General features: G+C 47.9%; 1 protein-coding gene across 1 annotated transcript in view; it reads left to right on the top strand.

The window, feature by feature from the left end:
* Positions 1-23,581, top strand: part of smad3a (SMAD family member 3a) — a 48,672-nt gene that overhangs the window by 11,636 nt on the left and 13,455 nt on the right. The window contains exons 2-7 of the mRNA XM_031812743.1: positions 8,995-9,188; positions 9,551-9,685; positions 13,211-13,336; positions 17,413-17,625; positions 19,530-19,667; positions 19,912-20,056. Of these exons, the coding sequence (XP_031668603.1) occupies positions 8,995-9,188; positions 9,551-9,685; positions 13,211-13,336; positions 17,413-17,625; positions 19,530-19,667; positions 19,912-20,056 (951 nt within the window). The remainder of the gene's footprint in view (positions 1-8,994; positions 9,189-9,550; positions 9,686-13,210; positions 13,337-17,412; positions 17,626-19,529; positions 19,668-19,911; positions 20,057-23,581) is intronic.

Below are 23,581 nucleotides of genomic sequence, written 5' to 3'. Positions count from 1 at the left end.
CCCCCCCCCATGTTTTGCTTGCTGATGCAGTGTCATTTACCAGGTTAACACTGACTGCTTCCAGTCAGATTGGACACTTTGGCTGGCCACAAGCTTTTATGATGGGGCACACAATGCTTGGAGGGTGGAGAGGAGGAGAGGGGAAGTAGTCGGGCCAGGGGGACAGACGGAGGGGTGGTGGGGGGGGGCAGCAGACACACTGAGCCGCCCTGATCTATTGAGACAGTCTGTCATTCTTTACCCCCCTTTTGTCCTGCTTGCTCTCTCTGCTCTCTCTCGCTCTCTCTGCTCTCTCTCTCTCTGCTCTCTCTCTCTCTCTCTCTCTCTCTCTTCTCTCTCTCTGCTCTCTCTCTCTCTTCTCTCTTCTCTCTTCTCTCTTCTCTCTTCTCTCTTCTCTCTTCTCTCTTCTCTCTTCTCTCTTCTCTCTCTCTCTCTCTCTGCTCTCTCTCTCTCTGCTCTCTCTCTCTGCTCTCTCTCTCTCTCTGCTCTCTCTCTCTCTCTGCTCTCTCTCTCTCTCTGCTCTCTCTCTCTCTCTGCTCTCTCTCTCTGCTCTCTCTCTCTTCTCCTCTCTTCTTCTCGCTCTCTCTGCTCTCCTCCTCTCTGCTCTCTCTGCTCTCTGCTCTCTCTCTCTCTGCTCTCTCTCTCTGCTCTCTCTCTCTTCTGCTCTCTCTCCCCCCTGCTCTCTCCCCTGCTCTCCCTCTCATATTTCTGTATGAGGACATGGCCATTCTGTTATTGTAGATCAGTCTCTGTAGTTTATGGACATTAGAGACAGGAAAGGTAGTCTTTGTTGTGTTGCTCGACTGTAGTTAGTCATTATGAGGGAGCAGAAATAGAAAGTTTAGTCTAACTAGATTCTATATCAAAGCATAGCCTATAGGCTAGACCAACCAGGATTAGGATTATTAGTGAATAAACTGTCATTCATTTAAATATCTTAAATAACTACAACGATGTAGCCTGGTGGATGTTTTTCTACCAGTCCAACTTCCTTTTGACTCACTGTAGCAGTGTGCTGAGTGAGTTGAAGAATTCCGTGGCCAAAGTTTTGGCCTTGGTCCACAGAGGGGTGTGTGTTTGTTCAGAGGCGCTTGGAGCACAGAACCGTAGCCAGTGTGTGACTGTTCGTGCTTCAAAGTGTTTGTTTTGCCCTCTCAGATTAGTGCAGCTCAGCCTGGGCCAGTCGGAGTCTCTGATCTGAGGCACACACACACACCCCACCAACCCCTTAAATCTGAGAACCCCCTCTCACACAACCCCTAACCCCTCCACCCCAGCAGCAGCCTGGGCCAGTCGGAGTCTCTGATCTGAGGCACACACACACACACACACACACACACCCCTTAAATCTGAGAACCCCCTCTCACACAACCCCTAACCCCTCCACCCCAGCAGCAGCAGCTGTACCAACCCACAAATCTGGGCCCTTTCTTCTCCATACTACACAAACATAGACAACACACACAACAGCAGGCGATGTGGGTGAGGAAGGGGGATTTAGGTTGCAGGTCTCCCATCTCCTCCAGGGTTGTGAGGGGGCTCCGGGTCAGTCTCTGTTGGAGAGCCACAGTACCCTCCACCCAGTTCCCCCAAAGCAAATTCAACTTCTAACCCTTTCCACATCAGTTCAACACCTCCATTTAAATGTCCACATTGTTAACAGGTTTCCTTTGTCACACTTTATTCAAATGCCTGAATGCATTCTGCAAACGGTGGAACAGGCTACATCTGATAACACAACAACTTAATGACAGTGGCCAACTACTGTAGCTATCTAGCCAGCTGACCTCTGTAACTAGCAGGCAAGCCAGCAAGCAAAGCTGAAGGGATTGCAAACGGGTTAGAGTAACTCTAGCCAATGCAACCTTTGTTGGCCTAGGACCCGTCTTTTCAATGCTGTCTTCGTATTCTGATAGCTGAAGTTGCATGTAAGTGTCGGGTGTATACCGAGCTATACTGTAATGCCGCATAGGCCTAGCTGAATGGAATCAGGACTGGGGATAAATATGAGTAACCATGCTCCATTAGCTAGGTCTAGCTGAATGGAATCAGGACTGGGGATAAATATGAGTAACCATGCTCCATTAGCTAGGTCTAGCTGAATGGAATCAGGACTGGGGTTAAACATGAGTAACCATGCTCCATTAGCTAGGCCTAGTGACTCACCGCTTCTCACTAGTTTTCCCCCTAGATACACTCTAGAAGGTCATGTACTTGTTTACCCAGTTTCTGTCACTGAAATGATATTTTTGTATATGGCCTGTCCAATGCGGGATTGCTGAGAGTGTCATTCAGTGTAACTTGCCTCAGTCACACAGCCATACCTAGGGCCTGGCTGTTCTGCTGGCCTGAGTCCATGGAGGGCTTGGACTCCGGATCCTTCCTGAACCCATTTGGTGTTTTCCATTCCCCAGCACCCGATCCATCTTTCATGTCTTGTCAGAGTTCTCGCCCACCGGCACCGGCAGGGCATACCGGGTCAAAGCCATTCCTCCACTGCCATCCTGGAACATATTTGAAACACAACGCGCTCCACATACTCATAAAGCATATTTGAAGAGTGCGAGGTCGTCTGGGGCCTGGTATGGCCCCTCCAACAACATGGTAGTCGCTCGGGGACGGTGGCATGTTATGAATGGCTGGGGGTTGTTCTGGGCAACGTTTCACTCACTTTTATCGCTGTGGTAAATGTCTTGAACAGTGACTCAGCGGCTGTATGTGAAGTTGTTGGCGTTTTTGCCTAGGGCTTGTTGTATGGTCCCTTCCTCCCTCCCTGGACTGTGCTAGTGGAATCGCTCAGCACATTAAGTCTGCGTCTGAATCTCTGTGTCTTGTGTTTCCTGGACCTGAGTTGGTCCAGACCAGAAAGCTGTTGCGGGGGTGCAGTGACGAGAGTAGGGTCCCAGTGAAGGGCTGAGTCAGGGAATGAGAATGGGCAATTCCAAGGTAACGGAATTACGCAAAGACTCTAAAATGTATGCCAAACAAAAACTATTGATTTTTCAAAGTTTAACAAACCATACAATTTTATGCACAAAGACTACTTTTAACAATTACCATAGTAAATACAACCAAAAACATTTACTGGAAATTACAGTACAATCTCCTGGTTTATTCTGTTACCAAAGTTGTATCTGCACAGTTCTGCTGTAAATGTGGTTTTGCCACACACTGTAATAGTTTTGGTGAATAGGATGTTTTTGTCTGTTCCATGTTCAGTGTCAACCCCCAGCCTAAACCCCAAAGGAATACACCCACTGTAGAGCATGGGCCTGAGACGCAGTTACATCACCTCAGCCCAGTCTGTACACACACACACACACACACACACACACACACACACCAAACAAACCTGGGTTCAAATACTATTTCTATTACTTTTCAATACATTTCTTAACAATTATTCAGATAACCTTTAGTTATCTAGTTAGTTTTATGGAGAAAAAAAAACTGGTTGTTGAATATTGGAATGTATTTGATACACTTTTTGAAAATACTACACTGACTCAAATCCACGCCCAAGCCTAACCTTTAACCCATAACCCTACAACTATACCGAACCCCTAAACCTACCTGTATCCCATAGCCTTAATTATAACCCTAATTTGAACCGTAAATGGAACCCCTAAGCCTAAAATAGCATTTTTCCTCATGTGGACTGGAAAAATGTCCCCACTTACCCAAATGTTTCCTTGTTTTACTGTCCTTGTGAGGACTTCTGGTACCCACAAGGATAGTAAAACACACGCACACAGAACACTAGAGAGTGAGCTGAGCTAACCCAGCCCCCCATTAACCTTAATTCTTTATGATGGCCACAGGACTCACTGATGTGCAAAGCCCCAGGAAATGGCTGCTCGTTTACGGGCTGTGGCAACAGCAACCCACTGACTCCTTTTCAGCCAATTGGGGCTCATAAAAGGGGACCTTGCCCTGGGCCATGCGCTGTGTGAAATAACTTTTTGTTTAATAAGAACTGGAGGATGTGTTTGAGTAGGACCGAGAGCTCGTCGGGATAGAGAACTGAATGCTCTGTGTTACAATGCGACTTCTGATTAGGGACTGTATGTTATAGATTTTCTGCTGGTGGACACACACACACACACACACACAGAGGTTTTCATGGTTTAATTATTTAGTTTGGTTTAAGGCAACATTGTTGAATCCCAACCCCCACACACACACCTGTCCTCCACCACCACACACAGAGGGATTCTGCTTGTAACACCCCCCCCCCCCCCTTTCTCAAAATGCCAAGACAGTGAAACGCTGCTTTGAAATATTAAAGGCCCTGATGTTTTTCCCTCTGGAGGCACAGTAGTTGGCTGAGACTAACACACACGCGCTCAGTCTGGCTGAGTACCACTGAAGGCTCCTCCAATCACATTACAGCATGGAGCGTTGGTACGGTGAGGTCACTGGTTAGACTCCTCGTTGCTCCGCTGAGACTCTCCTGCAGGCTTCTAAAGAGCTTAGTGGGGGACCAGATTGAACCCTAACAGGGAAAAAAATGGAGGTTGACCGATTTTTATGATTTTTCAACGCCGATAACGATTATTGGAGGACCAAAAAAAGCTGCTAACGATTAATTGATATATATATATATATATTTGTAATAATAATAACACATATTTTAACTTAATATAATGCAGAAATAAAATCATTTTAGTCTCAAATAAATAATGAAACATGTTCAATTTGGTTTAAATAATGCAAAAACAAAGTGTTGGAGAAGAAAGTAAAATTGTAATATGTGCCATATAAGAAAGCTAACGTTTAAGTTCCTTGCTCAGAACATGAGAACATATGAAAGCTGGTGGTTCCTTTTTAACATGAGTCTTCAATATTCCCAGGTAAGAAGTTTTAGGTTGTAGTTATTATAGGACTATTTCTCTCTATACCATTTGTATTTCATATACCTTTGACTATTGGATGTTCTTATAGGCACTTTAGTATTGCCAGTGTAAGAGTATAGCCTCCGTCCCTCTCCTCACTCCTCGCTCCTCCCTGGGCTCGAACCAGCAACACAACGACAACAGCCACCACATCGAAGCAGCATTACCCATGCAGAGCAAGGGAAACAACCACCCCAAGGCTCAGAGCGAGTGAAGTTTGAAGCTCTATTAGCGTGCGCTAACTAGCCAGCCATTTCACTTCGGGTTACACGAGCCTCATCTCGGGAGTTGATAGGTTTGAAGTCCTAAACAGTGAAATGCTTGACGCACAACGAAGAGCTGATGGCAAAACGCACTAAAGTGCTGTTTGAATGAATGTTTACACGCCTGCTTCTGCCTACCACCGCTCAGTCAGATACTTAGATGCTCAGTCAGATTATATGCAACGCAGGACACGCTAGATAATATCTAGTAATATCATCAACCATGTGTAGTTAACTAGTGATTATGATTGTTTTTTATAAGATGAGTTTAATGCTAGCTAGCAACTTACCTTGGCTTAATGCATTTGCGTAACAGGCAGTCTCCTTGTGGAGTGCAACGAGGAGGCAGGTCGTTATTGCGTTGGACTCATTAACTGTAAGGTTGCAAGATTGGGTCCCCCGTGCTGACATGGTGAAAATCTCTCTTTCTGCCCCTGAACGAGGCAGTTAACCCACTGTTCCTAGGCCGTCATTGAAAATAAGAATGTGTTCTTACATCTTACATGTGTTCTTGCATTCGTGCTTCTCCACCTGCATTGCTTGCTGTTTGGGGTTTTAGGCTGGGTTTCTGTACAGCACTTTGAGATATCAGCTGATGTACGAAGGGCTATATAAATAAATTTGATTTGATTTGTTCTTAACTGACTTGCCTGGTTAAATAAAGCTTAAATAAAGATGAAATAAAAATTAAATAAAGGTGTAAAGAATTGTTTTTTTTAACGGAAAATCGGTGTCCAAAAATACCGATTTCCGACTGTTATGAAAACTTGAAATCGGCCCTAATTAATCAGTCGACCTCTACTCCATACATCTGGTCAAATATAGAGAACTGATAGTGTATACTAGCTGTTGGATTGTCATAGGGTCCTTGGGTGTCTTTTTGAAAAAAGAAATGGATTCTTCATGTCTTACTCATTTGTAGGAAGTAGTTTGGTCCAACTTGGATGTTGGGTATTATATTTACTGACTAATATCTAAATCCTATAAATTCAAATGGCCAATTTGGTTGCAATCAGTTAGCTGAATTTCTCTGCTATTTAAAATGTCAACAAAATGTTTCAGGAATGGCATTTTGTTTCTAACTCCAGAAACTATTTCAGACCAATCTGAGATGGTGGGTGTCATGGCTGGCTGAAATGACCTGAAATGACCTGATGACCTCATGGTTTACTTTGGACCGTCAGCAGGATGATATCTCTTTACCGAAGATGGTAATAATTCACGTCATAATTTTGACCATGTAATTGTAACCAGAGAATTAATAGTGAAGTTACAAAAACAAGGAGAAATTCAGTCGTGATGAATCGGCTGCACGTTTCCTAACCCCCCCCCCCCCCCACCACAAGTTCTACTAATAACAAGCTGAAAGCCATGCGTAGCTTCTCCTTTTACACTTCCTGTTTCTAAGTTAGTGATATCATTGCCACTTATTATTATTATTAGACCTTAAAACCCTTCTCACACAGCTCTGACCCATGACAATAAGGGGTTGTATTAAACCAAACGTTCACAAGCTGTGGTGTGACTGCTGTGTAGTTAGATTTTATACGCTGTGAAGACGTCTTTCTGACTGTCTGAAATTCTATGAAGGAACATGTTTAATTGCATTGGTAATGTTTTGAATGTTTACACGGTTATAGTGGAATCATTTTTGTTCAGTTCAATTCAAGAGTGCAGGCTGTTTCCCCTACATGTACCCTGGCTCAGTGGTCTACATGTTTCATTGACAACAGATGGCCATGGGGAGAAACCCTGTCACTACTGTAACCTAGTAACTGGTCTTTTGTGGCCTAGACAGCCTCCCTCTGCTGCTGGGATCCTAAATCAGGGTGCATCAGAATGAGACAGAGCAACATGAGCATATTTAATACATGTTATATAGTCAGCCCAGAGATGGGCAACTGCCCCACTGTTTGTCCATAATGATCATCATTATGTTTGGAGGAAAAAGGGGGAGGCTTGCAAGTCGAAGAGCACCATCCCAACCGTGAAGCACGGGGGTGACAGCATCATGTTGTGGGGGTGCTTTGCTGTAGGAGGGACTAGGTGGCATCACAAAATAGGTGGCATCATGAGGAAGGAAAATTATGTGGATATATTGAAGTAACATCTCTCAAGACATCAGTCAGGAAGTTAAAGCTTGGTCGCAAATGGGTCTTCCAAATGGACAATGACCCCAAGCATACTTGGGCAAAATGACTTAAGGACAACAAAGTCAAGGTATTGGAGTGGCCATCACAAAGCCCCGACCTCAATTCCATAGAAAATTTGTGGGCAGAACTGAAAAAGCGTGTGCGAGCAAGGAGGCCTACAAACCTGACTCAGTTACACCAGCTCTGTCAGGAGGTATGGTCCAAAATTTTACCCAACTTATTGTGGGAAGCTTGTGGAAGGCTACCTGAAACGTTTGACCCAGGTTAAACAATTTAAAGGCAATGCTACCAAATACTAATTGAGTATATTTGAGGGAGGCTGTCTAGGCCACAGAAGACCAGTTACTAGGTTACAGTAGTATATAGAGAACTGATAGTGAATATATTGAGTGTATTTAAACTAATGACCCACTGGGAATGTGATGAAAGAAATAAAAGATGGAAGAAATCATTCTCCTTTCTATAATTCTGACATTTCACATTGTTAAAATGAAGTGGGGATCCTAACTGACCTAAGACAGGGAATTCTTACTGGGATTAAATGTTAGGAATTGTGAAAAACGGAGTTTAAATGTATTTGGCTAAGGTGTGTGTAAACTTCCGACTTCAACTGTATGTACTACATTACTAAAAATATGTGGAAACCTTCTAGATCAACATCTCATTCCAAAATTATGGGCGTTAATATGGAGTTGGTCCCCCCCCTTTGCTGCTGTAATAGCCTCCACTCTTCTGGGAAGGCTTTCCACTAGATGTTGGTACGTTGCTGCAGGGACTTACTTCCATTCAGCCACGAGCATTAGTGAGGTCGGGCACTGATATTGGGCAATTAGTCGGTATTCCAATTCATCCCAAAGGTGTTCGATGGGGTTGAGGTCAGGGCTCTGTGCAGGCCAGTCAAGTTCTTCCACGCCGATCTCAACAAACCATTTCTGTATGGACCTCACTTTGTGCACGGGGGCATTGTCATGCTGAAACAGAAAAGGCCCTTCCACAAAGTTGGAAGCATAGAATCGTCTAGAATGTCATTGTATGCTGTAGCATTAAGACTTCCCTTCACTGGAACTAAGGGGTCTAGCCCAAACCATGAAAAACAGCCTCAGACCATTATTCCTCCTCCACCAAACTTTACAGTTGGCACTATGCATTCGTGCAGGTAGCGTTCTCCTGGCATCCGCCAAACCCAGATTTGTCTGTCGGACTGCCAGATGGTGAGGCGTGATTCATCACTCCAGAGAACGTGTTTCCACTGCTTCAGAGTCCAATGGCGGTGAGCTATACACCACTCCAGCTGACGCTTGGCATTGCTCATGGTGATCTTAGACTTGTGTGCGGCTGCTCGGCCATGGAAAATGGAAACACATTTCATGTAGTGTTTAAAATTGCACACTCTTCTCTCCGGATCAATGGTAGAATGTATATAATTGCAGGTGGGTGGGGGTGGGGGGGCTTTAAAGTGTTTTGCTCGCAAGGTGAAATGTTTTTGCCTATACTCAGTGTATTGGGGTGTGATCTCTGTACACTCGAAGTCGTGAGATTGTGAACTTACCTTTTTGGAGTTGGCCTGCTTGGCCGTTTTCAAGAACGGCAAACTATTCAAGCAACGTGCCAAAAGGCAAAACAGTTTATGAACTTATAACTCCAAAGCAGTAACAACAAAACAAACCTCTCTGTCTCTGCCAGGTCTCTGGATGGACGGTTACAGGTGTCCCACAGGAAGGGCCTCCCGCACGTCATCTACTGTCGCCTGTGGCGCTGGCCGGACCTGCAGTCCCACCACGAGCTGCGGGCCGTGGAGCTCTGTGAGTACGCCTTCCACACCAAGAAGGATGAGGTGTGTGTCAACCCCTACCACTACCAGAGGGTGGAGACGCCAGGTACGGACAACTGTCCCCTTTCATTAAAAACCATCAGAGGTTCAATGAGCTTCACCTCAGTAGCATGTATTGCACATCTTGTAAATGTATTGGCTCTGTGACTACTGGTTTGACAGGTGTGAGAGGCTCAGCCTCAACTGTCATTTGTGAAAACATAAAAGAGCTATCTATAACTTTTGGTGTGTTAGAGAAACAATGCACCGTATCTGTGCATTTGTGTTCTTTGTGTTTCTGTCTGTGTGTGATGTCTAATTGTGTTCTTTGTGTTTGTCTGTGATACATGTCTAATTGTGTTTCTGTGTGTGTGATACATGTCTAATTGTGTGTCTGTCTGTGATACATGTCTACTTGTGTGTCTGCAGTGCTGCCTCCTGTGCTGGTTCCCAGACACACAGAGATCCCCAGTGAGTTTCCTCCTCTGGACGACTACAGCCACTCCATCCCAGAGAACACCAACTTCCCCGCCGGCATCGAGCCACAGAGCAACTACATACCAGGTGACATATCAGTCATATAACTAGTGAGACCAGTCTACATACCAGGTGACATATCAGTCGTATTACTAGTGAGACCAGTGGTAAAGGAGGTGAAACTAGTCCTCACACAGACTCCAGGAGCAGGTGAGACCAGTGGTAAAGGAGGTGAAACTAGTCCTCACACAGACTCCAGGAGCAGGTGAGACCAGTGGTAAAGGAGGTGAAACTAGTCCTCACACAGACTCCAGGAGCAGGTGAGACCAGTGGTAAAGGAGGTGAAACTAGTCCTCACACAGACTCCAGGAGCAGGTGAGACCAGTGGTAAAGGAGGTGAAACTAGTCCTCACACAGACTCCAGGAGCAGGTGAGACCAGTGGTAAAGGAGGTGAAACTAGTCCTCACACAGACTCCTGGAGCAGGTGAGACCAGTGGTAAAGGAGGTGAAACTAGTCCTCACACAGACTCCTGGAGCAGGTGAGACCAGTGGTAAAGGAGGTGAAACTAGTCCTCACACAGACTCCTGGAGCAGGTGAGACCAGTGGTAAAGGAGGTGAAACTAGTCCTCACAGACTCCTGGAGCAGGTGAGACCAGTGGTAAAGGAGGTGAAACTAGTCCTCACACAGACTCCTGGAGCAGGTGAGACCAGTGGTAAAGGAGGTGAAACTAGTCCTCACACAGACTCCTGGAGCAGGTGAGACCAGTGGTAAAGGAGGTGAAACTAGTCCTCACACAGACTCCTGGAGCAGGTGAGACCAGTGGTAAAGGAGGTGAAACTAGTCCTCACACAGACTCCTGGAGCAGGTGAGACCAGTGGTAAAGGAGGTGAAACTAGTCCTCACACAGACTCCTGGAGCAGGTGAGACCAGTGGTAAAGGAGGTGAAACTAGTCCTCACACAGACTCCTGGAGCAGGTGAGACCAGTGGTAAAGGAGGTGAAACTAGTCCTCACACAGACTCCTGGAGCAGGTGAGACCAGTGGTAAAGGAGGTGAAACTAGTCCTCACACAGACTCCTGGAGCAGGTGAGACCAGTGGTAAAGGAGGTGAAACTAGTCCTCACACAGATTCCTGGAGCAGGTGAGACCAGTGGTAAAGGAGGTGAAACTAGTCCTCACACAGACTCCTGGAGCAGGTGAGACCAGTGGTAAAGGAGGTGAAACTAGTCCTCACAGACTCCTGGAGCAGGTGAGACCAGTGGTAAAGGAGGTGAAACTAGTCCTCACACAGACTCCTGGAGCAGGTGAGACCAGTGGTAAAGGAGGTGAAACTAGTCCTCACACAGACTCCTGGAGCAGGTGAGACCAGTGGTAAAGGAGGTGAAACTAGTCCTCACACAGACTCCTGGAGCAGGTGAGACCAGTGGTAAAGCAGGTGAAACTAGTCCTCACACAGACTCCTGGAGCAGGTGAGACCAGTGGTAAAGGAGGTGAAACTAGTCCTCACACAGACTCCTGGAGCAGGTGAGACCAGTGGTAAAGCAGGTGAAACTAGTCCTCACACAGACTCCTGGAGCAGGTGAGACCAGTGGTAAAGCAGGTGAAACTAGTCCTCACACAGACTCCTGGAGCAGGTGAGACCAGTGGTAAAGCAGGTGAAACTAGTCCTCACACAGACTCCTGGAGCAGGTGAGACCAGTGGTAAAGGAGGTGAAACTAGTCCTCACACAGACTCCTGGAGCAGGTGAGACCAGTGGTAAAGGAGGTGAAACTAGTCCTCACACAGACTCCTGGAGCAGGTGAGACCAGTGGTAAAGGAGGTGAAACTAGTCCTCACACAGACTCCTGGAGCAGGTGAGACCAGTGGTAAAGGAGGTGAAACTAGTCCTCACACAGACTCCTGGAGCAGGTGAGACCAGTGGTAAAGGAGGTGAAACTAGTCCTCACACAGACTCCTGGAGCAGGTGAGACCAGTCAGGATTTATGCAGCATGTTATAGGAAAGTATTTTAGTGGACGAGACTGGTCTAAGTGAGACACGTTTAAAATGAGAGGAAGGTCGGTGAGAAAAGTCTTAAAGCAAGTTAAAATCCCATTCAAGCGGACATGACCGGTGAGTAGGGGAGACTGAGTTTGCAATGCATGACCTTGTTTCACACAGCTCAGTGTCTGGGATTTGGTCTTGTCTGCCCACTCTCACACAGTCTAGTTGTGACAGACGAGGGTTTTTATCCAGTCACTTTTCCTTCAGTTCTCCTCCTGGCTTCTCAGTGAGGTTGGGTGACAGCCACTGCCCCTCTAGCCCCTCTCTGTTTTCTCTAGCCCCCTTTCCTTCTAGCCACCTAGACCCCTCTCCTTCCTTCACAGTGAGTTTGGGAGACGGTCACCTAGAGCCCTCTCCTTCCTTCACAGTGAGTTTGGGAGACGGTCACCTAGAGCCCTCTCCTTCCTTCACAGTGAGTTTGGGAGACGGCCACCTAGAGCCCTCTCCTTCCTTCACAGTGAGTTTGGGAGACGGTCACCTAGAGCCCTCTCCTTCCTTCACAGTGAGTTTGGGAGACGGTCACCTAGAGCCCTCTCCTTCCTTCACAGTGAGTTTGGGTGACGGCCACCTAGAGCCCTCTCCTTCCTTCAGTGAGTTTGGGAGACGGTCACCTAGAGCCCTCTCCTTCCTTCACAGTGAGTTTGGGAGACAAGTGAGTTCTAGACCCCTACCTTCAGACAGACGCTAGCAGAGGTGTGAGCTACATCAGCAGACCGGGTGAACAGTTGCCAAACACACACACACACACACTCACACTGAGTCCAGAGGAGGTGGGCAGTCTCTGCCTGGCACAAATGGTGTCTGTGGTGGCTTGAGAGGCCGTCAGAAGCAGACACTGCCTCTTGGAGACTAGACCAGCACATGATCTGTTACTACCTCTGGAAGACAAGTTGACCCCCCTGTTACAGGAGTAGAACCTGTAGAACCAACTCAGTCAGTACATTCAGCCTGTTAGGAGTAGAACCAACTCAGTCAATACATTCAGCCTGTCGGGAGTAGAACCAACTCAGTCAATACATTCAGCCTGTCGGGAGTAGAACCAACTCAGTCAGTACATTCAGCCTGTTAGGAGTAGAACCAACTCAGTCAGTACATTCAGGCTCTCAGGAGTAGAACCAACTCAGTCAATACATTCAGCCTGTCTGGAGTAGAACCAACTCAGTCAATACATTCAGGCTCTCAGGAGTAGAACCAACTCGGTCAGTACATTCAGCCTGTCAGGAGTAGAACCAACTCAGTCAATACATTCAGCCTGTCAGGAGTAGAACCAACTCAGTCAATACATTCATCCTGTCGGGAGTAGAACCAACTCAGTCAATACATTCAGCCTGTCGGGAGTAGAACCAACTCAGTCAGTACATTCAGCCTGTCGGGAGTAGAACCAACTCAGTCAGTACATTCAGCCTGTTTTCTACTGGGTTCCCCTTCCCTTCCCTGAATAAAAGCATTGGCCGAGAGCGCAATGACAAAGGGCGTTGTTAATATGCATATGTGGAGCAGTGTAGGGGCCTTTGGGACATGTTAGTAGAAGGAACCTACCAACCAATCATTGTTTACTGTGTTTCAGAGACTCCTCCACCTGGCTATCTCAGTGAAGATGGGGAGACCAGTGATCACCTGATGAACCACAGCATGGACACCAGTTCACCCAACCTGTCACCAAACCCAGTGTCTCCAACACACAGCAATTTAGGTAAGCATTAGGACTGGGTATGACCATGGACCTCACAATACAATATTATCACCATACTTAGGTGCCGAGGCTGTATGTGTTGCCATTCAATACTGCAATTTGAAATTCCCAACATATCGCTCTTCAAATGTCTGCTGCAGAGAGATGAGAGGGCAGGAGAATGTTTTGGTTTGTTGGTGTAGTTACCTCGGACAAAAAACAAATACAAAAATTGCTAGCTGGTTGTCTGTTTGGGGATGTTTATTTGTGAGATTGAGACACTGTGTGTGTGTGTTTGTGTGTGTGTTAACTAGTGGACAAGTGTTGCACCGCAGCCCTCCCTCGGGAAGCCAGTCCACTGCTCCGTATTGTAACAGAGGAAACCCGGTCTGAGCCCAGAGCTGTGGCCAACTCAGTCAGCCCACACTGACATCAATGATAACATCCTGTTTATTAAATCACTGGCCCAAGCTACTATAGAAAAAAACAAATAGACTGGGCCTTCACATGGGCCCAGACAGTTCACTGTCCTTCACATGGACCCAGACAGTTCACTGTCCTTCACATGGACCCAGACAGTTCACTGCCCTTCACAGGGACCCAGACAGTTCACTGTCCTTCACAGGGACCCAGACAGTTCACTGTCCTTCACAGGGACCCAGACAGTTCACTGTCCTTCACAGGGACCCAGACAGTTCACTGTCCTTCACAGGGACCCAGACAGTTCACTGTCCTTCACAGGGACCCAGACAGTTCACTGTCCTTCACAGGGACCCAGACAGTTCACTGTACTTCACATGGGCCCAGACAGTTCACTGTACTTCACATGGGCCCAGACAGTTCACTGTCCTTCACATGGACCCAGACAGTTCACTGTCCTTCACATGGACCCAGACAGTTCACTGTCCTTCACATGGGCCCAGACAGTTCACTGTCCTTCACATGGACCCAGACAGTTCACTGTACTTCACATGGGCCCAGACAGTTCACTGTACTTCACATGGGCCCAGACAGTTCACTGTCCTTCACATGGACCCAGACAGTTCTCTGTACTTCACATGGGCCCAGACAGTTCACTGTACTTCACATGAGCCCAGACAGTTCACTGTCCTTCAAATAGACTGGGACTTCACAGGGACCCAGACAGTTCACTGTCCTTCACAGGGACCCAGACAGTTCACTGTACTTCACATGGGCCCAGACAGTTCACTGTCCTTCACATGGACCCAGACAGTTCTCTGTACTTCACATGGGCCCAGACAGTTCACTGTACTTCACATGAGCCCAGACAGTTCACTGTCCTTCAAATAGACTGGGACTTCACAGGGACCCAGACAGTTCACTGTCCTTCACAGGGACCCAGACAGTTCACTGTCCTTCACAGGGACCCAGACAGTTCACTGTCCTTCACAGGGACCCAGACAGTTCACTGTCCTTCACAGGGACCCAGACAGTTCACTGTCCTTCACATGGACCCAGACAGTTCACTGTCCTTCACATGGGCTCAGACAGTTCACTGTCCTTCAAATAGACTGGGACTTCACATGGGCCCAGACAGTTCACTGTCCTTCACATGGACCCAGACAGTTCACTGTCCTTCACATGGACCCAGACAGTTCTCTGTCCTTCACATGGACCCAGACAGTTCTCTGTCCTTCACATGGACCCAGACAGTTCTCTGTCCTTCACATGGACCCAGACAGTTCTCTGTCCTTCACATGGACCCAGACAGTTCTCTGTCCTTCACATGGACCCAGACAGTTCTCTGTCCTTCACATGGACCCAGACAGTTCACTGTCCTTCAAATAGACTGGGACTTCACATGGACCCAGACAGTTCACTGTCCTTCACATGGACCCAGACAGTTCTCTGTCCTTCACATGGACCCAGACAGTTCTCTGTCCTTCACATGGACCCAGACAGTTCTCTGTCCTTCACATGGACCCAGACAGTTCTCTGTCCTTCACATGGACCCAGACAGTTCACTGTCCTTCACATGGACCCAGACAGTTCTCTGTCCTTCACATGGACCCAGACAGTTCTCTGTCCTTCACATGGACCCAGACAGTTCTCTGTCCTTCACATGGACCCAGACAGTTCTCTGTCCTTCACATGGACCCAGACAGTTCTCTGTCCTTCACATGGACCCAGACAGTTCTCTGTCCTTCACATGGACCCAGACAGTTCTCTGTCCTTCACATGGACCCAGACAGTTCTCTGTCCTTCACATGGACCCAGACAGTTCACTGTACTTCACATGGGCCCAGACAGTTCACTGTACTTCACATGAGCCCAGACAGTTCATTGTCCTTCACATGGGCCCAGACAGTTCACTGTACTTCACATGGGCCCAGACAGTTCACTGTCCTTCACATGGGCCCAGACAGTTCACTGTCCTTCACATGGGCCCAGACAGTTCACTGTACTTCAAAGGTAAATGTTGGAAGTAGTTGGAAGGAAAAGTAAAAATAAATCTTTGCTGTTACGAGAACTGTGCAAGCGTTTGCTGAATGTTTTGGTTACGGAACCCTGTAATTTGCCGTTGTCTCCACTGTCTCTGCGTGAGGGCCGAGGGAACTGGCAGACTTTGTCCTGGTTGTTTTTCTCCCTCTTTTCTTTTTCCATATTCCATCTTTATATCCTCTACTTCCCTGGCTCTGCTGTTCTCTCTCTCTTCAGTCTCCTTCTGTCTTTATGTCCTCTACTTCCCTGGCTCTGCTGTTCTCTCTCTCTTCAGTCTCCCTCTGTATTTATATCCTCTACTTCCCTGGCTCTGCTGTTCTCTCCCTCCATCTTTATCCTCTACTTCCCTGGCTCTGCTGTTCTCTCTCTCTTCAGTCTCCCTCTGTCTTTATCCTCTACTTCCCTGGCTCTGCTGTTATCTCTCTCTTCAGTCTCCCTCTGTCTTTATATCCTCTACTTCCCTGGCTCTGCTGTTCTCTCCCTCCATCTTTATCCTCTACTTCCCTGGCTCTGCTGTTATCTCTCCCATCTTTATCCTCTACTTCCCTGGCTCTGCTGTTCTCTCCCTCCATCTTTATCCTCTACTTCCCTGGCTCTGCTGTTCTCTCTCTCTCTTCAGTCTCCCTCTGTCTTTATATCCTCTACTTCCCTGGCTCTGCTGTTCTCTCCCTCCATCTTTATCCTCTACTTCCCTGGCTCTGCTGTTCTCTCTCTCTCTTCAGTCTCCCTCTGTCTTTATATCCTCTACTTCCCTGGCTCTGCTGTTATCTCCCTCTGTCTTTATATCCTCTACTTCCCTGGCTCTGCTGTTATGTCTCTTCAGTCTCCCTCTGTCTTTATGTCCTCTACTTCCCTGGCTCTGCTGTTCTCTCTCTCCATCTTTATCTCTAGCTGTGTCTTTTCTCCTCACTTCTGTTTCCCTTTCTCTTCCCTCTATCTTTATATCTTCACATTGTACCCACCTCTGTCTCTCTCTCTCTCTCTGTCTGTCTGTCTCTGTCTCTGTCTCTATCTCTCTCTGTCTCTATCTCTCTCTGTCTCTATCTCTCTCTGTCTCTATCTCTCTCTGTCTCTATCTCTGTCTGTCTCTGTCTGTCTCTGTCACTCTCTGTCTCTCTCTCTCTCTCTCTGTCTCTGTCTGTCTATCTCTCTCTGTCTCTATCTCTCTCTGTCTCTCTCTCTCTGTCTCTGTCTCTATCTCTCTCTGTCTGTCTATCTCTGTCTGTCTCTGTCTCTATCTCTCTCTGTCTCTATCTCTCTCTGTCACTCTCTGTCTCTCTCTCTCTCTCTCTGTCTCTGTCTGTCTGTCTGTCTCTGTCTCTATCTCTCTCTGTCTCTGTCTGTCTCTGTCTCTATCTCTCTCTGTCTCTATCTCTCTCTGTCTCTATCTCTGTCTGTCTCTGTCTCTCTCTCTCTGTCTCTGTCTCTATCTCTCTCTGTCTCTGTCTCTATCTCTCTCTGTCTCTATCTCTCTCTGTCTCTGTCTCTCTCTCTCTGTCTCTCTCGCTCTCTGTGTTCTGTATTTTACTCTGTAGTAGTCCCATATAGATGACATTGGTAAAGGCTTAGTCCCAAGTAGGATGCTCAATAACTATCTAAATAGTGTTTCCCCATTTCTCTCCTGTGTCTGTCAGACCTACAGCCTGTGATGTACTGTGAACCAGCCTTCTGGTGTTCTATCTCCTACTACGAGCTGAACCAGCGGGTGGGCGAGACCTTCCACGCCTCCCAGCCATCCCTCACCGTGGACGGCTTCACCGACCCCTCCAACTCAGAGCGCTTCTGCCTGGGCCTCCTCTCCAACGTCAACCGTAACGCCGCTGTGGAGCTGACACGCAGACACATCGGTACTGATGCTTTGAAAATAAGGGGGGGGGGGCTTAGCTCGGGGGATGGGCAAATAGATTCACAACACGGGACGATTTTTGTCAGAGAGAATGGTCAAGGGGCCAGAACATAATTATATTATTTTGTACACTGCTAAGCCCAAAATGAAATTGTATTTGAAAATAACAACCATTTCATACCTTGATTACAGTGAGACACGATCACATATGTCAAATTTGGGGGGGGGGGATACTTGGGAACAAGTTTCCTAAATACAGCGCATTCTGAAAGTATTCAGACATCTTGACTTTTTCCACATTTTGTTACGTTACAGATTTATTCTAAAATGTATTTAATTACACACAGTACCCCATAATGACCAAGCACTAACAGGTTTTAGAAATGTTTGCAAATGTATAAAAAAATTATAATAATTTAAACGAATACCTTATTTACATAAGTATTCAGACCCTTTGCTATGAGACTCGAAATTGAACTCAGCGGTATCATTTCCATTGATCATCCTTGAGATGTTTCTACAACTTGATTCAAGTCCACCTGTGGTAAATTCAATTGATTTGACATGATTTGTAAAGGCGCACACACCTGTCTATATAAGGTCCCACAGTTGACAGTGCATGTCAGGGCAAAAGCCAAGCCATGAGGCACAGATCTGGGGAAGGGTACCAAACAGATGTCTACAGCATTGAAGGTCCCCAAGAACACAGTGGCCTCCATCATTCTTAAATGGAAGAAGTTTGGAACCACCAAGACTCTTCCTAGAGCTGGCCGCCCGGCCAAACTGAGCAATTGAGGGAGAAGGGCATTGGTCAGGGAGGTGACCAAGAACCCGATGGTCACTCTGACAGAGCTCCAGAGTTCCTCTGTGGAGATGGATGTCATCTGGAAGGTTCTCCCATCTCTGCAGCACTCCACCAATCAGGCCTTTATGGTAGAGTGGCCAGACGGAAGCCACTCCTCAGTAAGAGGCACATGACAGCCCGCTTGGAGTTTGCCAAAAGGCACCTAAAGACTCTGACCATGAGAAAGAATTCTCTGGTCTGATGAAACCAAGATTCAACTCTTTGATCTGAATGCCAAGCATCACGTCTGGAGGGAACCTGGCACTATCCCTACGGTGAAGCATGGTGGTGGCAGCATCATGCTGTGGGGATGTTTTTCAGCGGCAGGGACTGGAAGACTAGTCAGGATCTAGGGAAAGATGAACAGAGCAAAGTACAGAGATCCTTGATTAAAACCTGCTCCAGAGCGCTCAGGACCTCAGACTGGGGAAAAGGTTCATTTTCCAACAGGACAACGACCATAAGCACACAGCCAAGACAACACAGGAGTGGCTTCGGGACAAGTCTCAATGTCCTTAAGTGGCCCAGCCAAGGCTGGACTTGAACCTGATCGAACATCTCTGGAGAGACCTGAAAATAGCTGTGCAGCGACGCTCTTCATTCAACCTGACAGAGCTTGAGAGGATCTGCAGAGAAGAATGGGAGAAACTCCCCAAATACAGCTGTGCCACGCTTGCAGTGTCATACCCAAGAAGAAACAAGGCTGTAATCGCTGCCAAAGGTGCTTCAACAAAGTACTGAGTAAAGGGTCTGAACTTATGTAAATGTCATATTTCAGTTTTCTATTTTTAATACATTTGCAAAAATGGAAAATAAAACATGTTGCTTTCTCATTATGGGGTATTGTGTGTAGATTGATGAGGGATGATTTAATCCCTTTTAGAATAAGGCTGTAACGTAACAAAGTGGGGAAAGTCAAGGTGTCTGAATACCTTGCGAATGCACTGTATTTAGGTATACATCACATGTTCGTTGTCATCCGTGTTCAGAATTGAATGGTCTGTGTGTTCACATCAGGGGTGGTTCTGGTTCTAGACAGATGGTTCTCTGTTTGTCTGCAGGCAGAGGGGTACGTTTGTACTATATTGGAGGAGAGGTGTTTGCAGAGTGCCTCAGCGACAGTGCCATCTTTGTCCAGAGTCCCAACTGTAACCAGCGTTACGGCTGGCACCCCGCCACGGTCTGCAAGATCCCCCCAGGTGAGAGCTGAGAAGGGTGTGTGTGTGTGTGTGTGTGTGTGTGTGTGGCAAAGAGAGCGAGACAAAAGGTTGACACACAGTAGGTTAATTTCCACAATGACTGTCGTACTGTGGTCACTCACCAACACACGTACGACACACACACACACGTACGACACACACACACACACGTACGACACACACACCTCATTCATTGTGTCTTGACGGTAACGGTTTGTCGGACGGTTGTGTGACGGTTCCGTAGGCTGCAACCTGAAGATCTTTAACAACCAGGAGTTTGCTGCCCTGCTGGCCCAGTCGGTGAACCAGGGCTTCGAGGCGGTCTACCAGCTCACCAGGATGTGCACCATCCGCATGAGCTTCGTCAAGGGCTGGGGAGCAGAGTACAGGTAACACACAGTCCACAGCCACACGCTCTCATTAAGGGTTCATGTATTAAACCAGAGTCAACCCCTGTCGGTCGTTGATACCATGCTCCTACCTGATTAGCTGACTAGGTGATTGAGACGGTACAGGAATGGAGAAACTATGTGGGATGGCTGAGGGGTGCAAGGTTAAATAACTATGTGGGATGGCTGAGGGGTGCAGGGACAGTCTGGGATATTAAATAGAACACCCTGATAGGTTATTGTAGACAGTGGTTCATGCAGGAGTCTGATGGTAGCAGAGACAGAACTCCCTGATAGGTTCTTGTAGACAGTGGTTCATGCAGGAGTCTGATGGTAGCAGAGACAGAACTCCCTGATAGGTTCTTGTATACAGTGGCTCATGCAGAGACAGAACACCCTGATAGGTTATTGTAGACAGTGGCTCATGCAGGAGTCTGATGGTAGCAGAGACAGAACACCCTGATAGGTTCTTGTAGACAGTGGCTCATGCAGAGACAGAACTCCCTGATAGGTTATTGTAGACAGTGGCTCATGCAGAGACAGAACTCCCTGATAGGTTCTTGTAGACAGTGGCTCATGCAGAGACAGAACTCCCTGATAGGTTATTGTAGACAGTGGCTCATGCAGAGACAGAACTCCCTGATAGGTTATTGTAGACAGTGGTTCATGCAGGAGTCGGTCCTTACACTCTAGAGGCCTTTTATCAAGTCCTTGCTTCCCCCTCTGTATTCCTAGAACAATAAGCATTAATCTATTGTAATCACAGCTACCCACCTCTCTCTTCTCCTCCCCTCTCTTCTCCTCCTCTCTCTTCTCCTCCTCTCTCTTCTCCACCTCTCTCTTCTCCACCTCTCTCTTCTCCTCCTCTCTCTTCTCCTCCTCTCTCTTCTCCTCCTCTCTCTTCTCCTCCTCTCTCTTCTCCTCCTCTCTCTTCTCCACCTCTCTCTTCTCCACCTCTCTCTTCTCCACCTCTCTCTTCTCCACCTCTCTCTTCTCCACCTCTCTCTTCTCCACCTCTCTCTTCTCCACCTCTCTCTTCTCCACCTCTCTCTTCTCCTCTCTCTCTTCTCCTCTCTCTCTTCTCCTCTCTCTCCACCTCCTCTCTCTCCACCTCTCTCTTCTCCACCTCTCTCTTCTCCACCTCTCTCTTCTCCACCTCTCTCTTCTCCACCTCTCTCTTCTCCACCTCTCTCTTCTCCACCTCTCTCTTCTCCACCTCTCTCTTCTCCACCTCTCTCTTCTCCACCTCTCTCTTCTCCACCTCTCTCTTCTCCACCTCTCTCTTCTCCACCTCTCTCTTCTCCACCTCTCTCTTCTCCACCTCTCTCTTCTCCACCTCTCTCTTCTCCACCTCTCCTTCTCACCTCTCTTCTTCTCCTCTCTCTTCTCCTCCTCTCTCTTCTCCGCCTCTCTCTTCTCCGCCTCTCTCTTCTCCGCCTCTCTCTTCTCCGCCTCTCTCTTCTCCGCCTCTCTCTTCTCCGCCTCTCTCTTCTCCGCCTCTCTCTTCTCCGCCTCTCTCTTCTCCGCCTCTCTCTTCTCCGCCTCTCTCTTCTCCGCCTCTCTTCTCCGCCTCTCTTCTCCTCCTCTCTCTTCTCCTCCTCTCTCTTCTCCTCCTCTCTCTTCTCCTCCTCTCTCTTCTCCACCTCTCTCTCCTCCTCTCTTCTCCTCCTCTCTCTTCTCCTCCTCTCTCTTCTCCGCCTCTCTCTTCTCCGCCTCTCTCTTCTCCGCCTCTCTCTTCTCCGCCTCTCGCTTCTCCTCCTCTCTCTTCTCCTCCTCCTCTCTACTCCTCCTCTCTACTCCTCCTCTCTCTACTCCTCCTCTCTCTCCTCCTCTCTCTCTCCTCCTCTCTCTTCTCCACCTCTCTCTTCTCCACCTCTCTCTTCTCCACCTCTCTCTTCTCCACCTCTCTCTTCTCCCTCTCTCTCTCCCCTCTCTCTTCTCCACCTCTCTCTTCTCCACCTCTCTCTTCTCCACCTCTCTCTTCTCCACCTCTCTCTTCTCCACCCTCTCTCTTCTCCACCTCTCTCTTCTCCACCTCTCTCTTCTCCACCTCTCTCTTCTCCACCTCTCTCTTCTCCACCTCTCTCTTCTCCACCTCTCTCTTCTCCACCTCTCTCTTCTCCTCTCTCTTCTCCACCTCTCTCTTCTCCACCTCTCTCTTCTCCACCTCTCTCTTCTCCACCTCTCTCTTCTCCACCTCTCTCTTCTCCACCTCTCTCTTCTCCACCTCTCTCTTCTCCACCTCTCTCTTCTCCACCTCTCTCTTCTCCACCTCTCTCTTCTCCACCTCTCTCTTCTCCACCTCTCTTCTCCTCCTCTCTCTTCTCCTCCTCTCTCTTCTCCACCTCTCTCTTCTCCTCCTCTCTCTTCTCCACCTCTCTCTCCTCCTCTCTCTTCTCCTCCTCTCTCTTCTCCTCCTCCTCTCTCTACTCCTCCTCTCTCTACTCCTCCTCTCTCTTCTCCTCTCTCTTCTCCTCCTCTCTCTTCTCCTCCTCTCTCTTCTCCTCCTCTCTCTTCTCCACCTCTCTCTTCTCCTCCTCTCTCTTCTCCACCTCTCTCTCCTCCTCTCTCTTCTCCTCCTCTCTCTTCTCCACCTCTCTCTTCTCCTCCTCTCTCTTCTCCGCCTCTCTCTTCTCCTCCTCTCTCTTCTCCTCCTCTCTCTCTCCTCCTCTCTCTCCTCCTCCTCTCTCTACTCCTCCTCTCTCTACTCCTCCTCTCTCTTCTCCACCTCTCTCTCTCCACCTCTCTCTTCTCCACCTCTCTCTTCTCCACCTCTCTCTTCTCCACCTCTCTCTTCTCCACCTCTCTCTTCTCCACCTCTCTCTTCTCCTCCTCTCTCTTCTCCACCTCTCTCTTCTCCACCTCTCTCTTCTCCACCTCTCTCTTCTCCACCTCTCTCTTCTCCTCTTCTCCTCCTCTCTCTTCTCCACCTCTCTCTTCTCCACCTCTCTCTTCTCCACCTCTCTCTTCTCCTCTTCTCCTCCTCTCTCTTCTCCTCTTCTCCTCCTCCTCCACCTCTCTCTTCTCCTCTTCTTCTTCTCCTCCTCTTCTCCTCCTCCACCTCTCTCTTCTCCTCCTCTTCTTCTCGTCCTCCTCTCTTCTTTTCATCCCCTATAATGATGATGTGCTCTGACAGACAGAGCTGCTGAATTGATGTATCATTCATCACTGTGGACTGTGCTGGATTATGGCTGCTAGTTGTTCTCTGTCCTGGCAGACACACATTGAGGGAAGCAGGAGTATGGCTGCTAGTAGTTCTCTGGCCTGGCAGACACACATTGAGGGAAGCAGGAGTATGGCTGCTAGTAGTTCTCTGGCCTGGCAGACACACAGTGAGGGAAGCAGGAGTATGGCTGCTAGAAGTTCTCTGGCCTGGCAGACACACAGTGAGGGAAGCAGGAGTATGGCTGCTAGTAGTTCTCTGGCCTGGCAGACACACAGTGAGGGAAGCAGGAGTATGGCTGCTAGTAGTTCTCTGGCCTGGCAGACACACAGTGAGGGAAGCAGGAGTATGGCTGCTAGTAG

The sequence above is a fragment of the Oncorhynchus kisutch genome, unplaced genomic scaffold, assembly GCF_002021735.2.
Source record: "Oncorhynchus kisutch isolate 150728-3 unplaced genomic scaffold, Okis_V2 Okis03b-Okis08b_hom, whole genome shotgun sequence".
Lineage (NCBI taxonomy): Eukaryota > Metazoa > Chordata > Actinopteri > Salmoniformes > Salmonidae > Oncorhynchus > Oncorhynchus kisutch.
Note: the sequence above shows the minus strand (reverse complement) of the source record. Positions and strands in the feature narration are given on the sequence as shown.